This window comes from Poecilia reticulata, chromosome 6, assembly GCF_904066995.2.
Source record: "Poecilia reticulata chromosome 6, P_reticulata-male-v2, whole genome shotgun sequence".
NCBI lineage: Eukaryota > Metazoa > Chordata > Actinopteri > Cyprinodontiformes > Poeciliidae > Poecilia > Poecilia reticulata.
This window is the reverse complement of record NC_088835.1, coordinates 12,605,096-12,621,426: the sequence shown is the minus strand read 5'-3', so window position 1 is coordinate 12,621,426 and position 16,331 is coordinate 12,605,096. Positions and strand designations below refer to the sequence as shown.

Genomic DNA, 16,331 nt, shown 5'->3' with positions numbered 1-16,331 from the left:
ACACAAAAAAAAACAAAACATTCAGGACTGGTTGAGTGTTTTTGTAAATGTTTTTAATTTACATAGTATTTATAAAAGGTATGTTTAGGTAAAACAAAGATCTAATTATTTAAAGAAGCAGAGACCATTCACACTGACATTTTTACTGAAACATGCAACACAAAAGGACACAACCCAGAAGGTTAGTATTAGTCCAGTCATTACTGCTCGGCGGTTTTTCAACCTGTAAAACTTTAATCATAAATTTACACTGTGCCTATCAAAGCACTACTGTTAATTATAGAGGCAGAATTCACCAACGAAGAAAAACAAAGGCCTTTATACAAACAATAAAAAGACGTCTTTAAATATTTTCTTTAATTACCATGAAACACTTTAACCAGGTTCTAATTTAATGTGAATTAAGAATTTAAAAATATTGGATCTAAACACTGAAGAATGTCCCAAAATGTACCCGTTTGTGTTTAGGAAGCAGGTAAAAGTGAAGAAAGCGCAACAAAACAGAGCTATCTTGTTATGTTGTACACTTGATAATTTAGCCCACTTCGGCTCTTTTTGTTCTGATCACGTCAACACTAACAAAGTTGGCTTTAAAACTGCGTGACGCATCGTTGGCAGTCTTATTTTCTCCCCCTGAACTTCGCCTCCAGTGTGACACCGCAGCTCCCCACCAGGGGGCAGTAATGATCCTCCTCAGACCTTGCTGCTCTTCCTCCTCTTCGGCTGGCTCTCCGCCGAAGCAACGGCTCGCTTGTTTCGATGGTGCGGGAACGTCGGCATCAGCTCCGGCTCGCAGGCTGGAATAGAAGACATTCCGCAGGGGTTAGCAGAGAGCAGAGGTCAGAGGTCATTCGTTAACTGCTGAATAATAAACTCACGCAGAGGTTTCTCTTTGAAGTAGGAGCTCTCCAGACAATCTTTGGCGGTCGCTCTGGGTCAGGAAAACAGAACCGCACTTAAATCTCAACCACACCGTGTTGTAGTAGTAATAATAATAATAATACCAAATCCATGTGTGCTACCTGCGCTGTGGGTTGTACATGAAGAGCAAGTTGAGCAGTCTGTGTCCAGCATCAGACAGCCAGGTGAACTTGTTCTTCAGGTTGTTGTACGGCTGCTTCCTCAGGCTGTACTGACCGATGAGCGGCAGCTGAGAGAAGCCCTACAACAAACACGCCGTCTTTATAAAAATACTGCCAAGAAACGAAGCCTGAGAGAAATGGCAACTTCCACAGATTTTAGAGCAACAAATACACGTTTGCACTCAAACGCTGACATATTTTCAGAAATTTACAAGTTTTTTCTGAGCTTTTTGGTTGAGGTTTATCTTTTTTTTTTTTTCTCCGTCTACAATGGCCCTGAAATGTACTTTCACACTCAAAACGTTCACAGTTACACACATGCAGGTAAGTTGTGCCTGATTATGGCTGGTAAAGTGAAAGCGCTTTGAATGTGACAGAACAGCTGGATATAAAAATGTGTCACATTTATAACAGGAATTCAACGAAGTTAAAACGACACCATATCGAGTCACTGAACTCAAAGATGTCCGAGAGCGACGTCTGTTTTTTTGCCTGACAGAAAAGTCAGACTACGAGATTAAATAGTCCTGTCAAGACAAAATGCAAGACCTGAGACTAACATATGAAAGGCCAACTTTAAAGACAAAAAGACATTTTAAGGCCCAATTTCAGATACATAAATTTAAGACTCATTAAGGCTTTTTGCTTCAGAATGAGTCGGCTGCACTTTTACTAGAGGCTGATTTTTTTTCCCCTGCACCGTTCATCTCTGGAGTCTCACCGGCCAGATGTTCTCGTTGGGCGTCCCCAGCAGCTGCACGATCAGGTCCACCTGCTGGATCTCTGAGGTTCCGGGCAGCAGAGGTTTGTGGGCCAGCAGCTCGGCCAGGATACAGCCCACTGCCCTGCGAAGGAAACGTCACGTCCTGCTTCATCTTTTACAGTGACGTCAGAGCAGCTGGCGTCTCTACAACTCGAGTACCGACGTTTCACATAAAAACCTCAGCAAAGCATGAGAACACCTTTCCTACTCCTTAGAAAACCAAACTTGCAAACTCGAGGAGACCCGCTGGGATTTCTCACCACATGTCCAGAGCTGTAGTTTGAGTCTTCGTCCCCAGGAGGAGCTCTGGAGCGCGGTACCTGCGTGAAGGAGAGGACACTGTTGGACTGCAGACCTCAATGAGATAATGAAGCTGGATTACTGCAGAGGATTAACGGGGAAGAGTTTCCACTGAGGCAGCGCAAGCACTGCAACACAGGGGGGTGGGGTTGGGGGGGAGGGAATTTCTACGGCGCAACAACACAGATCAACAGGGATCAAACAGAAGGAGACCCGATTATTCACCGCCGTCACTTTTAGGCATCATCTTCAACAAGGAGGCAGAGTTACTCAAGAAGCTGGCTCTTCACAGACAACCATAACCATGCATATTAATGGAAAGTTGAGTGGAAGGAAAATGATGAGTAAGAAATAGGGTGGGGAAGATGTACCCGAAAGTTCAAAAATCTGTTCATTCCCTCGTGTGAGAATGTGAAGAGGATGATATGACTAAAAGGCCCGTAGTTCCTCTGGAGGAGCTGCTTCCCATGTGAAAGAATCTGTTTGACAGGCTGCTCTCCACAAACCCTTTTTGGTCAACATGGAAAAACAGTAAATAAAGTAACACTTCACATTCACCTGAAAACACCATGGGAAGTGAAAGCACCACGATTCTCTTCAGGAGGGACAGGGAAGCCGGTCAGAGTTGGCAGAGATCAATGCAGAGAGAACGCCCGTTTAAAAATGCAGAGACTGCACTACAGCACAACAACAAGCCTAAACATCCAGCCAGAGCTACAATGGAACAGTTTAGATCAAAGAATATCCATATGTCAACATGGCTTAGTCAAAGTCCACCTTAAGCTGCTTTCCAAAGTAAAATGGCTAAAAATTGCTGTTTCTCGATGTTAAAAGATGCTCTAAAATATTTGCATAATTGGAGCAAAATGTGGTAAATTATTGAGTCAGGAGAGGTTGAACACAATTGCGCACCACACTTTTCAGATTTTTGTAAAAAAAAAAATACAAAAAAACTTATTGTTTTCTTCTTGCTTTACAAAGAAAGAAAACCTTTGTGTTGATTTCAATCAAATTAAATATCGGTAAAATAAACTGAAGTTTGCGCACCTGATGCGAAACAACATGGACGACCTTTATTATTTTTGGAAACAGTCGCAGGAAGCTCCAGGCAATCACAGCCGTCTAAATAAATCCCATTCAGTGATCAGACGAGCGGCTTAGCGTCCAAACAAACGTGCAGCCATGTTACAGATTTAGCTCTCATGTGAACGAGAGGAACCAGGTTGTTTTGGACCTTGTTGTGTTTTACTGCCAGAACAAGAGCGATGCTTTCCAAGCAAAGTATTAGAGCTGCTGCTAAATAAAAACAACAAATCCTGGGAATCTAACATTTATCCAAATGCCAGTTATGTAACAGCCGAGGTACCCGCAGTAAGTTTGGGCCTAAGCCTGGATGCTCCTTTTATCTCCAACCCCGACCGGTCACCAGTTAATCTGATGTTCTTTAAACCTTAATTTTGTCTTTGTCAAATTCCGGATTTCAGAGTAATTTCTGAGAGTTCTGGACAAAAACAAAAAAAGACTTAACCTGGCTCATTCAGATTTGTTTCCATCATTACTTAATATGAGGAGAACATACATGACAACTCCATGAATTTTATGGTGCATTCACACCTAAAGCGTTTTGAGCGTGAGGCACATCTGGTTTACATCCAGAGTCTATGTGGAGGCGCGACAAAGGCCACTGTGGTGCGTTTCGAGCGTCTAGCCGAACCGTTTCAAGCATGAAGAGCGTCCAATGAACAACAACGGCTTGAGCCAATGCGTTTGATGCGCCTCCATGTAGACTTTGAATGTAAACCAGATGCGCAAAATGCTAGGTGTGGAGCAAAATGTCAGCCGTCTGTGTTCAAAGTGCAAACACATCGAACTTGAAGCGTCAGACGCTTTTTTTTGACGTGCGCAACGCATTTTGGTGTGAGCGCGCCATTAGACAGCCTCAAGTGAAACGTCTGGAAGTAAGAGGGCAACTTGTTGCCGTTTCTGCAGATGTTCTGGATTTATAGATGGAGGTGTTGCAGCGTCCGGAGACACTCACCACAGTGTGACCACTCTGGGGGTCATTGGCGGCTGGGGGATCCCGTACATCCTGGCCAATCCAAAGTCAGCTGAGCCGAAGAGAAAAAGAGAAGGACGGATGAACAACCAGAGCTGCAGAAAGTTTACTTCTAAATTTGCCAATAGGGAACAAAAAAAAAATCCTAGAAACTCATTAAATATGCAGAGAGAGAAAACAAGGAAACACAAAAGCCGATAAAAAATAAGGCATCACAAGCCGTGAAATAAATATATACGTTCTTGAAGTAACAATTTCGCACTGGAGATGATATTCATCAAATCTGAACTTTAATTTAGGTCAATCCTGCAATTAGGGAGGCATGGATTAACCAGAGAAGCTGCTGCAGCGGTGTTGGTGGTAATGTTACCGTATGGACTCACCGATCTTAACGCAGCCTTTGTCGGTCATCAGCAGATTAGACACCTTCAGGTCCCTGATAACGAGATAGAGCAGATTAATGAGGCCACTGCTCTCAGCTTCGTTTGCTGCGGCACATCTTCGGTCCTTACGTTTTTTTTTTTTTGTTTTTTTTTTTTAAACCTCACTGTTTGCACACAGCTTCACGTCTTCGCTCTTAGAGATTAACGGCTTAGCCTGCTATGTTGAGCTGAAAGCGAGAGTTTTTGGCATTACGTGGGTGGATCTATTTGAACCTCGTTAGATCATTAGTGCGACTCAGGCTGAACTCATCGCCTGCTACATGTCAGGGTCAGAGTTCACAGCTTAAGCTACCTCAACAAAACGTTAGCAGCTCACTGGCTCTGAAACATTTATATATCTTCAGACAGATATTTTGTTCATGCTTGTATGTTGATAATCTAAAAAAGTATAATAGAAAAATAAGCATATGGACCCTTTAAAAGATAAGTCTTACCCTTATACTTGGCGTGCTATGTCGCATAGCACGTTTGGTGTGAACGCACCATTAGAGAAACTATCTATGCTGCCATCACCATACTTCAACATGGGTTTGTTGTATTCAGGGTGATCCACAGCATTAGCATTTTGCTTGCAAGCCAGAAAATTGAGTTTTTGCCTCAAAATGCAACCCAAACCGGCTTTGAGCAGACAGCAGAGGAGGATTTCTTCTAGCCTTACGTTTTTTTTCCTCGTCACCCGTCCATAAAAAGGTCAGAATTGAGGAACGAACCACTAAAAGTTAACCTGTGGATCTCTGCAGCTCCTCCATTGTTAGCTGCTTCTCTGATCAGAGTAAAGGAAACCAAATAGAAATCTCTTCTTATTTGGGAAAAAAAACAAATTGAACATATATTAATTTCCTTCCACCTCTCAATTGTGAACTAATTTGAGTTGCTCAAATAGACACATTTTGGAAAGCTTCAGGCTGTGTGAATCCTCCGGACGACTCACCTGTGTATGATGAAGCTGTGATGGAGATACTCCAAGCCTCTGAGCAGCTGAAGGACGATGCACTTCACCTGGAGGAGAGAGGAAATATCTTCAAACAACAGATGGGAAATGCACATGTTGACTTTATTCTTCTAAGTAGTTTCATTTTTGGATATTTTCTGATCGTCTTCAAAAGGCTGAAAGACTTCATGAACATATTTAACTTTTAACAGCCATCTGTCATTTTCCAGACGCCCTCCTCCATGAGCGTCAGCGTCTCAGGCGCTAAAGGAAACCGCTGATGTGCTCATTGCCGTTTTGCACACACAGATACTGACATTTGATGGATTTTGCAGCTGTCATTTTCAGTGTGGAATTTGAAAAAATTAAATCACTGAAATTCCAAGGATGCAATGAATGTTTCCACAACGCGTTACACATTTCACAGCAACAAAGGACCACATGCATGAGCGGCGAGAGTGATGGTAGTCATGGAGCAGATTTACAACCCCGGCAGTTAAATCCTAATCTGAATGGAGTAATCTCCACAATCAAGTGAGCCATCCACCACTCCCCCTGGTCTACCCAGCCTGGTTTGTTTGGACTTAATGATATATAAACCACTAAACACAACAACAAAAAAATTATTAATTTCCTATCAGATTAATATCAGATAAAATACAACAAAAACTATATTACTATAAAAACATCACCTTCCGTTTTAATATAAACATTTAAGTATTTAGAGGTGTGAAACTGTATTTGTCTGGTGAACCAGAAGGAGAAACACAGAAACTTTTCAGTACGAACTCGTACCCAGTTTTTCAAAATGTTGTTTAAGTAGATGTAAATAGTTGCTAAGCACTTCTGGTGTAAACATGTTTGAAACGAATGCTTAATAACAAAAGCAGCAAAGTAAATGTGTGATTGTTGAAATAATTAAAATAAAGAAGAAAAAAAAAACAATAAGAAGTAACAGAGTTTTACCTGAGCTTCAGAGAATGGCGTCTGCATGTTTTCCAGCAGACTGGCCAGGTCCTGTTCACAGTAACTCATCACCAGAAACAAACTGGAAGAAAGAAACTTGTACTTGGTTTTTCTGCACATACTTTTTTCCTTTCTTGTTTTATTTATCAAGTCAGTCTTATATTTTCACACACATTAGGTTTGAATGATTTTAGAACCTATTTGTCTTGCATACAAAACAGCATCTGGCTAATTCCACCACTGTATGAGGCCATTTCATTTAAATAATTTAGTTATACAAAGGAGTGTTTTAAGTAGATTGCTGTTGGCTCTGTATCTAAGTATAAAAACAAGTTTTAGTGGGTTAGTACCTCTCCAGATGGCTGCCCACCACCACCTCTTTCAGCTCCACGATGTTTGGATGTCTCAACCTCAGCAGCAGTGTTATCTCTCTCAGGCTGCTGATGGGAATCCCTGACAGAAACAACTAAATACTTTAAGAACTTCGTAGTATTAGTACAACTTATAATGATCGAGGGTGAACTTTTCATTCATTGCACCCCTTGAATAGTTGCAGACATGTCCTGAATTAGATTTGTAGCAGTAAAATGTCCTCACCATCCTTCTCGTTGTCCATGCGGACCTTCTTCAAAGCTACTATCTCATCCGACTTGGTGTCACGGGCTCGGTCTGAAGGAAGGAGAGAAACCGTTCAGTTCGTCGACGAGTCGGATATAGTCGATCTGAGTCGGTTTAATGTGCTGGCCAAACTTACACACAATGCCGTATGTTCCTTCTCCTATTCGGTTGAGTTTCTCAAACTCCCTGACACTTCGGCAGCTTCCAAACTAAAGGAATTAAAAATAAATACTGAAAAACATACTTGGAAAATACTGGGTAGCTCTGAAGAACTGGATTTTTCCCAAGTATATTTTTCTTTTTTTTCCCCCTATGTGACTGTTTTAACACGTTGCAGCATATGCCGATAATTACCATATGCTACGTAGATGTATAAAATACTGTCAATTATGTCTTATACGATCCATTCCGTCAAACATACATAGTTTCACTAAAATTAGCCAAGTCGAGAACGAGGTTCGGCATTGTTTCCAGAATTCATCCACTCACCCTGTCATTCTGGGGCACTGTGAAGGTTTTCTTGTCTTTAATGGACTTCAGCTTTATCGAGTCCGGTTCATCCTCGCCGACGGCGTCCATTCTCTGAATTTTTAAAAGGTTTTGCAGCTCAGATGAGAAGAGAGACGTCAGGTAGGACTTCCAACAAGCATGGCGCCGTTGTAGTTTGTTTTGTGTCCACACGGAGGACAACAAAAAGCTTTCACGGAGTTTGCAGCCATTTAAATCCTTTCCATGAGTGTCAGTTTGGGAATTAAAAATATATATCTGCAGGGAAACTAATTAGAAAGAAAACAAATCATTTATTTAAACCGTACAAAACCGAGGCAGTTGTAGACATATGAAAAATATTCTACGTAATTATTTTTCTATATCAGTTACATATGTAGTGGTATATTTGCACACTGTTTGTAGACGTCTTTGTTTGGAATACATTGCTTTAGCTGCAGCTCGTAGTTGTTAAATTACTTTATAACAAACAGGTCAAAAGTTCCATGATCCAACAAATAGATATTTTGTTCATGTTCATTTAACAAATGAAAATAAAAAAAATAATTATTACTTAATAATAAATGATTATTAGTGATGTTAAATAACTCTTAAATGATGAAAACAATTATTATTTAACCTTACGGACGTTCTGTGTGAAATTTATTTACAATGGTTTCAGTATTTATTTCCTGTGCTAAAGCTCATAATCATGCAAGATAGATTACTTTCCCATTTGCTCTTCATCAAGTCATTTAATACTTTTTCAAAAATTGAAGTATTTTATAAAAATTTGTTTATTTAATGTAATAAATTTATCACCTAATATATATGCATCACTCTCTAGTGTATATATCTACATACATACACAAAGGGAAACTGACCCATTTAAAAGTAAATTTCTTGCTCAGTCCATCCCTTATCTCCATATTTCTGTGCATTTATGGTTTAGAAAATAATTTTCTTTCCTTTCTCCACAACATGTCTTTGCTCTATGCCAGGAGGATTCACTTTCATTGCAAACAAATATCTTTTAAGTAGTACTTGCATCATGATGTATTACTGTCTGGTTGTGATTTTCCTCCCTACTACGAAAGGCGTAGAGCCAGGCCGCCGCTCTTTCACAGCATCAGCTATAGTGACTTTGGACGGCACGGCAAAGATGTCGTCTCGTGACGGAGCCGTGACGATGATGACAGGCGCGTGGCAGGAAGTGTTGGACGAATCGGTCTCAGTGTTGGGCTGTGATGAGACGTGGTTTTCTGAAACTTAACAGGACAAAAGTTAAGATTTATAAACACCACATTAATAACCAGACTCACCAGGTAAAAATGACAAAAATTATCTCAAGAGTGATTTGTGAGATTAATTGGGATTCCAGTATATTTACTAGGATGGTCATTACAGTCAGACACTTTCATTAGACCACAGGACATTAAATCCATTTGTATTCCATATTTCGGCTTTCTTGTGTTGCTTCTGGAGTAATGGCTTCTTCCATGTTGAGAGGCTTTTCAGGAAATCGACAATGTCTTCTTACCAGTTTCAAATTCTTTTGTTTTTATTCTATTTTATTCCGTTTGCGTCTGGGACGTAGCGTGACATTCCCACAGTGTCTGAACTTCCATATAAAACAGACGACTGTCACCTCCAGATATTTGGGCATTTTGCCTGAGGGCTAACCAGAAATGTGGAGGTCCAACATTTCTCATTTTATTTTAAGTGCTGCAAATTCATTTCAGGACATTGAGATGTAGGGGGTGAAGCTGAACTCAAACTCATAACCTTCTTATTGCCAGTCTATGGTCTGTGAAGCATTCAACAAGCCTCTGGCGTGTTTTACCGCTCTTCTTGACAGAATTCAATTGGTCAGAGTCCAGGCACGGATTTAGCTTTTAAGCACTGCCCATTAATATTTAAGACTTATATCTGGTTTTGATGTGTGTGTGAGATTATTTTTCTGTTCGAACACCCAGCAAGTTGCAACCACCTGGAAACACTTTTACAGAGAAGAGCGGGACAAAAATCCTCCACAGTGATGTAAGAGGATCGGTACGAGTTATTTGGATCGCTGGATTGCAGTCACTGATTTCAAAGGTGGCTCGACGAGTTACTGGATTTAGGGGGAAATTAGATTTTCACATAAGAGCAGGTTGGTTTGGAAAGCTTTTCCCCGAATGAACAAAATAATCACAGCATTTTGTTGTTACTCGGGTATCAAAAAATAAATCTGCAAACACTTTAAAGGGAGAAAAATATCTTATATATTTTAAGAAAATCCCATTCCATTAGTGGAACATAAATAAATATCAGTGTTTGAACTGACTGACTGGTATAAAAACTGTCAGATTAAATAACCAAATAACCTCAGGAATCTAGACAACGTTGACTGGAGCTACTTTTCTTTTTAGCAGATTGTGATTATTATCTAATAAATAATAATAATAAAAACTAAAATCAAATGGCTGCGTAAAACTTTCCCCTGACAGTTTATCCAGAGACCAGCAGGCACTAATAGAAAAGAGCCGTAAGAGTACGTTATTAAAAGTAAAGCATGGTGGTGGCTGCATTAAGCTGGGAGTCCGTCTTATTACAAATGGAATCAGTGTATGAAATACACCGATTCCAGTGTGGCATTTCATTCCATTGTGTTTGAAATACACAATGGAATCAGGTACATTCAAAGGATTCAAAGAAAGGTAAATTTCTTTGAATCCTTGAAATGTACCTCAAATCAACAGCAAGAAAGTTGAAAATTGATTAAAAGCTGAAATGAATCGTTTAAAGATCTAAACTGATGTTCAGATCTTTAAATAATGATCCATATTTTGTCTTCCAGACAAAAATACAGCCGTTTCAGACAGATGTATTTTCTGTCTGGAAGTTTATAAAAAGCCACTAAAAATGTTTTGAAACCAGTGATCTTTGGCACTGACCAGTTAAGTGAAGGCATGTTTAGTTTTTACTTATTTAAATCAACTTAAAATGAAAGATAAATCAATTTTTGGCATTCTCCTTAGCTGTATAAACGTCTTTGTTGTTATTTTACCATCAACGCACAATAATAAAAAAGTTTTTACGTTTTGCTTTTAAGCCGATTCTGAATTTACATTGACGTCATTCTGACGGGGACCGCTGCTGTTTGGGACTCATTTCAACCTGATTAATGGTTTCTCTCTTCACCAGATGCCTAAACCTCCTCTGTTACGTCCTGCTACTTGCTATAAAACCAGACTGTTGACCGTCAATAGCCTGAGCCCAAAGTGCAGCTAGAGGTGATCTAAACTGTCCCCGCTGACGTACGCGTCTCCATCGGTGCGTGTTTACGCTAAGACCTGTGGTCAGGGTTCTGCAGCCCCGGCTAAATTGGATTGTTCGAGATTCCAGATGGCATCGAGACTGTTCGGCTTTCATTATACGAGAAGTACCTGGTGGAGACTTGCTCATCGATTACAAGAAAGAGTCCCAACGCATCCTGAACGATATAAACGTTGTGTGGATTTTGAAGTTAAAATATACACCACAAACTGCTTTCGTACAAAAACCAATGCTTTAACAGAGCAATACAACAGAGTAATTTTGAATTTTTGCCATCTCCTTGGTTCAGATTAACAGTAGTCGCCAATTTATTGGCATTTTAAAGTTGTGTTTTTATAATAAAAATATCTTCTGCATCGTTGTGGGACATCTACGCTAAAGTTGAAAACAAACCTTTAACACTAACAAACACAAATGGCTTTTAAACCAATTATTCTCTTAATTTTCTCTTTTGCCGTGTAATGCATCTCCAGCCTATGTAACATGTACGTATATACATTTGCTCACCTGAATCTTGTCTCTGACTCGCTCCAGACCCCATTGGGCTTCAGTCAGCTGTTAAAAAGTGCATACATGTCCACACGCATGACGTTCACATGCTGCCTGGTCTACAGGAAGGAAGAGTCGCAGCTCGCATTCATGCCGACCTCCCCGAGTGCCTCAGTCTGAGTGAGGGACTAATCCTGCGCAGTCGCTTAAGGAAATGTTAAGAGATCCTGGATTTAAAGGGCAGATCTCGTTTAGGAAGTGAACACAAAACCACCACCGTGTTTCCAGGAATGCAGGAAAGCTGTGAATACAGTGATGTCTCTCCGTCGAACCTTAAATAAATCATACTTTTGAATGATGAATATTGTGATTTTATATCACCGTCAGCTACATAAGTCGTCACATTACCTCTCTTAGACTGTAATTATTTCAATTTAGCAAATTCAGCGTTTTACTTGACCTCAACTTGAACCCATGTCAGAAAACGAGCATTAAAATCCGACTGAATTTAAATCATAATAATCCACATTAGTATGCTCTATTATTGTATTACCTTTCTTTTTGTTGCTAATACTAATGAAAATATAGACAGAAGCAGTATTAGCAGAAAGTACTTGCAGAGATTTTTTTGGTATTGAATATTTCCACAAATTACATATATTCTATGAAAAATTCTATTTTTAATCTCAATTTTAATTGGTAAAATAATTTATATTAGTACAATAATCAATAGAAAATTAAGTCCAACCGTCATTTGCATCATTTTTAGATTAAACATATTTATCCTTTTCCCCCCCTGCACTAATCTCCAGCGGTCAGTGGGCGAGAGGCAGCTTACACCCTGGACAGGTCGCCAGTCCATCGCTGCAAACATATTAATTAAAGATTTGATTTTCCTCATTTGGAAATGTGTTCTTATGCAATAAACTCTAATGGCCGTCAAGTCATGGCTTTTATTTCTTGACAAAATACCTGAAACAACGACTCTTGAGTCAGAAAGCCGACAAAAACGGATGAGCATTAACACTGAACACGAGAATCAACTTTACAAGTTTACAATGCAGCAACTAATGCATCCAGTTCCATCAGCGCAGAATTTACAAGTAGTTGCCGGGATTATGGCGCATTAAAAAGCTAAAATACGTCTAAAAACATCAGATCAAGGATTTGAAATCACTTCACCTAAGAGGCCAGAATTGGTCAAACATTCAGGGAAAGATAAAAGGCTCATGAAGAACAGCATGAACAGATGCTTGTTTATTCTGTCCTGTGCTTTCCTCCTAGTTTTAACAGCCGGTGACTTGAGCCTGATGTTGGGATTACAAGGATTCACTCGCCCAACGGCGAAGGTACTCCAAGTCCTCTTCGTCGTCATCGTCTTCGTCATCCTTGTCTTCAGCCCCGTCTTGAACCCCATCCTCAACCTCGCTTTCTGACTCATCTTCTTCCATAGTGCCTTTGGTAAAACAAAATAGCGACAACGTGCGAATTCAAGTTTTATCACAAGGGAACATTGTTGACTTAAAAAAAAAAAAAAAAAAAATGGACACATATTTTTTGTACCAGGATGAGAAGGTGAAGCCGAGGACAACACTGGAGAAGGATAGACTTTGTCCTCTTTTCTGCTGGCCTCCAAGAGACTCTCATCCAGAGTTTTTTTAAGTCTCTCCAGCTCTGCCAGCAGCTCATCCTGAAGAGGGAAAACACACATTTTCATTCAAGGACCCCAGGAAATCGACTATCTGAAGTGAATCAATAGAGTTTTTGACTTTTCCTGCTTTTCACTTATACTTAGTCCAAGTTGTCGCACTGCGCGTAGTGCAGGTACATGACTGAATGGAGTGGAAAAAGCAGCTGAAATCCAAAAGAAAACTTATAATCTCATCTAGAGAACATGACGGGACATGACTCCGACACAAACATCAGAGTCGCTGAAAGCACATATAAAGAAATCAGGGACTTTTAAACTGTACTGTAAAAATTTTTTCACAGAGTAACTCACAAAACACTCTTCAGCATAAACAAACACACATCGCAAGAGATGCCACAATCTGGAAAAATCCCTTCCAACTGCTCGAATTTCCAAAAAACTACAAGCCATCCTAAAATACCTCAACAAATTCGACCTGCTCCACCTCCTGGTTTTCGGACTTGTAGAGATTGCCCGACACCTCGGACATATCATCTTCCAGTTTGATGCCCTTTATCATGTTGTTCACTTCAGTCATTTCCCTGCAAAAAATGTTACAGTCCAAGTCATGTTGTCAGGTTCCAATAACCGTATTCATCAAAACGGAAAAAAAACACAGCAACAGTAAAAAATTTTTTTTTTAACTGTTTTAAAGAAACAGTAAAAAAATCATACATCTTACATGTTTATATCTATGTAGAGTTTCTGGGGTGTGCTTCCACAAACTCCGTTTAATTTCGCGTTGTAAGCAATAATTGTTTTTGAATTGGACTGAATTGAGTTTTGCTTATTCCAAGATTTAAAAAAAACAAAACAAAAAAAACAATGGGATGTAAGAATCGGTGGTGTATTTTTTAAAAGTGAGATTATTGTTTCTGTTTATTAAGACTTTTTTTTACTATTTATTTTATTATCACTGAAGCCTTGCAACAACATTTCGCTCAATCTGTACGTTTTAAATGTACAACTGAATGACAATCAAGTTTGTCTATGTCGAGATTAAATTAACATTCAACACCGAAGAATGACAAGAATATATTTTTTGAAAATAGACACTCTCAACATGGTTTCAAGCACATTTGTACATGGACAATGTGCAGATAAACACATTGTCCATGTTAAAAACTTAAGTTCCTTGAATTTATTCTGACTTAATTCAACCACTGCATAGATTATTGATGATATTTTTCTTCTTACTTGTTTTTGGAAGCGGCTCTTGTGGCCTGAACAGCATGGTCAACATACCGCTGATGTTTCTCATACCACCGCTTCCTTCTCAGAGCATGCAGAGCAGCTGGTAAGACAACAAATAGATAAATAAATAAATAAATAAATGGGTGAATAATACAGAAACTGATCTGACTTTTGAAAGATTTACAATTTTTTTTCCCAATCTTGTATCATTCAAACTTTTAAAGTTTCCTTGAGAAAACAGAATATCTTCAGTCAGAGGTTTCTCTGAGAACATATTGGTCGTGATATCTTTCCTGCCAACGGCCATGAACATTTTCAATAACTCTGAAGAATCTGAATTAATGAGCTATACAACATTTAATTTCGCCTTTGTAATTAATAAAGTATTTTTGAATTTGAACATAATTGTTTCCACTTTTTGTGAATGTATAAAATGTAGCTACGTCATGAATACAATTTCAGAACAATTATTTGTCTACCACAATGAAACTGTCAAAATGCATAAATTATAATATTTTTTACGCCATAACATTTGAATACAAACAGTTTCCAAGGAAACGCTCAAGCCATTATCATAATGTCGACTTTATTTTCAACATATTTTCAACACTCTTAAGTTATTAACACCGAAACTTACCTCTATTTATTAAAAGTGTAAAATTAAACATCGTCCCTATTCAAATATTTACTTCATTATTCAACTTATATTAAATTAAGCTTTTAAAGTTCGGTTTATAAAGGTCGCACTTCCTTAGCTAGCTAGCTTATTAGCTGGATTCTAGCTAGCCAACTCTTTTCAATGATTGTTTTAAATTTATCATTTTATAATACGCTATTATAAACGTCTTTTGAATTCATGTTGGCAAGTTTTACAGTCGATGAATTTTGTGAAAAATACTTTCTCACCTCTTCTATTTGGTCCACAGTGTTTCTTGGCACACAAGAGATCGAGGTCCATGTTTGTTTCAGATTAGATTTCTGTTCCAGCAACGTCCCTCTGCCTGGATGCTAACCGCTCTCTTCCTCACCCAAGATGGCAGCGATATGCTTTTCCCACGCTTTTCGACGCAGATTAGGAACTCAAACTGTCTGTGATTACTTCTGATGCACCAAACCTCCACTTCAGATGGTAAATGTCAGTGAGAAGATGGGGAGACCGCAGGCTCGGTTCGTGGCCGCTGTAGAAGTTTCTTCCACGCCTCAGAGTTTAAAAGAAAACATTAAAACGGCGCAGCTAGCAACAGGCGAATCCTCAGAAATCAGACGATTGAGATTAAAATAGTTTGATCAAGCATTTAACTACTTAACGTGGAGGACTTTGCTAAATATATTCTAAAAAGCAAGACCGATGCTATTTTTCTTAGTTTTTGTTTTCCTTGTTTTCATCAGTGTTGACATTACGCCACAAATCCGTTTTTATGTTTTTCTTTTTCTTTTACATTGATCATAATTATTTATTTAGGGGTTTAATTACAATTTTAAACTTTTATTACAGTGTTCAGTGTTTAATCATTTTTAACCCCATATTCTTTGACATATGCTATGCCAAAAATACGTTTTGTTCTCATTTTAATCTATTAAATACTACAAATAAATGAAATTTAGAAGACCAAAGAATCACTATTATGATATACTGTTATGCTTTTTTTATATATTTGAGGGATATTACATATTTTTCCAATACACCCAAAACAATTTTTATTCTATTTTTTAAACATATTGAGCTACAAGGGAGAATATTTTACTTTGTCTCTTTTCTCATGAACTGAGTAAATTACTCTGTTGATATGATTCTGCTGCTTAATATTAGAGGGACAAAAGACAAGAATGACCAGAATAAACAAAATGTTTTCTCAGTCATGGCTCCTGCCTTAAGCTTCTTTTCTTTTTAAAGGTGAATTTTTTTAACTCAAAATGTTTAGAAATAAATAAATAACTTCTGAATGACTGGTAAAGGACAAATGAGGTAAATTATAAAATATGTGAATGTATTAT

The 16,331-nt window shown here is 38.7% G+C and overlaps 2 protein-coding genes across 3 annotated transcripts; both read right to left on the bottom strand.

Annotated features, from left to right (window-relative positions):
* Positions 1–31: 31 nt before the first annotated feature.
* cdk10 (cyclin dependent kinase 10) lies at positions 32–11,653 on the bottom strand. Of its 2 annotated transcripts, none has more exons than XM_008411805.3 (15): positions 11,471–11,653; positions 8,690–8,913; positions 7,649–7,935; positions 7,296–7,368; positions 7,139–7,210; positions 6,892–6,994; positions 6,542–6,623; positions 5,576–5,643; positions 4,585–4,637; positions 4,184–4,253; positions 2,106–2,165; positions 1,804–1,927; positions 1,023–1,162; positions 879–931; positions 32–797 (listed from the first exon to the last, which is right to left on the bottom strand). In XM_008411805.3, exons 3-15 carry the CDS (start codon positions 7,736–7,738, stop codon positions 694–696), a joined length of 1,092 nt encoding a protein of 363 aa, XP_008410027.1. In that variant the 5' UTR covers positions 7,739–7,935; positions 8,690–8,913; positions 11,471–11,653; the 3' UTR covers positions 32–693. The 2 variants fall into 2 exon arrangements, with proteins under 2 accessions (XP_008410027.1, XP_081464062.1); XM_081607936.1 differs by having other exon boundaries at positions 8,694–8,913.
* A 1,041-nt stretch (positions 11,654–12,694) lies between these two features.
* Positions 12,695–15,547, bottom strand: LOC103466310 (charged multivesicular body protein 4b-like). Its single transcript, XM_008411806.3, has 5 exons — positions 15,243–15,547; positions 14,340–14,436; positions 13,564–13,684; positions 13,016–13,142; positions 12,695–12,908 (listed from the first exon to the last, which is right to left on the bottom strand). The coding sequence occupies exons 1-5, from the start codon at positions 15,292–15,294 to the stop codon at positions 12,772–12,774; spliced, it is 534 nt and encodes a 177-aa protein (XP_008410028.1). The 5' UTR covers positions 15,295–15,547; the 3' UTR covers positions 12,695–12,771.
* Between the last annotated feature and the right edge of the window lie 784 nt (positions 15,548–16,331).

Excerpts from the sequence above, each read along its gene's own strand:
- cdk10 (XM_008411805.3), bottom strand. The coding sequence starts at position 7,738 with ATGGACGCCGTCGGCGAGGATGAACCGGACTCGATAAAGCTGAAGTCC. Across the intron at positions 7,369-7,648 it reads CAGTGCCCCAGAATGACAGG|TTTGGAAGCTGCCGAAGTGT; the intron begins GTGAGTGGATGA and ends TAATTCCTTTAG. Across the intron at positions 7,211-7,295 it reads AGGAACATACGGCATTGTGT|ACCGAGCCCGTGACACCAAG; the intron begins GTAAGTTTGGCC and ends TCCTTCCTTCAG.
- LOC103466310 (XM_008411806.3), bottom strand. The coding sequence starts at position 15,294 with ATGGACCTCGATCTCTTGTGTGCCAAGAAACACTGTGGACCAAATAGA. Across the intron at positions 14,437-15,242 it reads CTGTGGACCAAATAGAAGAG|CTGCTCTGCATGCTCTGAGA; the intron begins GTGAGAAAGTAT and ends TTGTCTTACCAG. Across the intron at positions 13,685-14,339 it reads AGAGCCGCTTCCAAAAACAA|GGAAATGACTGAAGTGAACA; the intron begins GTAAGAAGAAAA and ends CATTTTTTGCAG.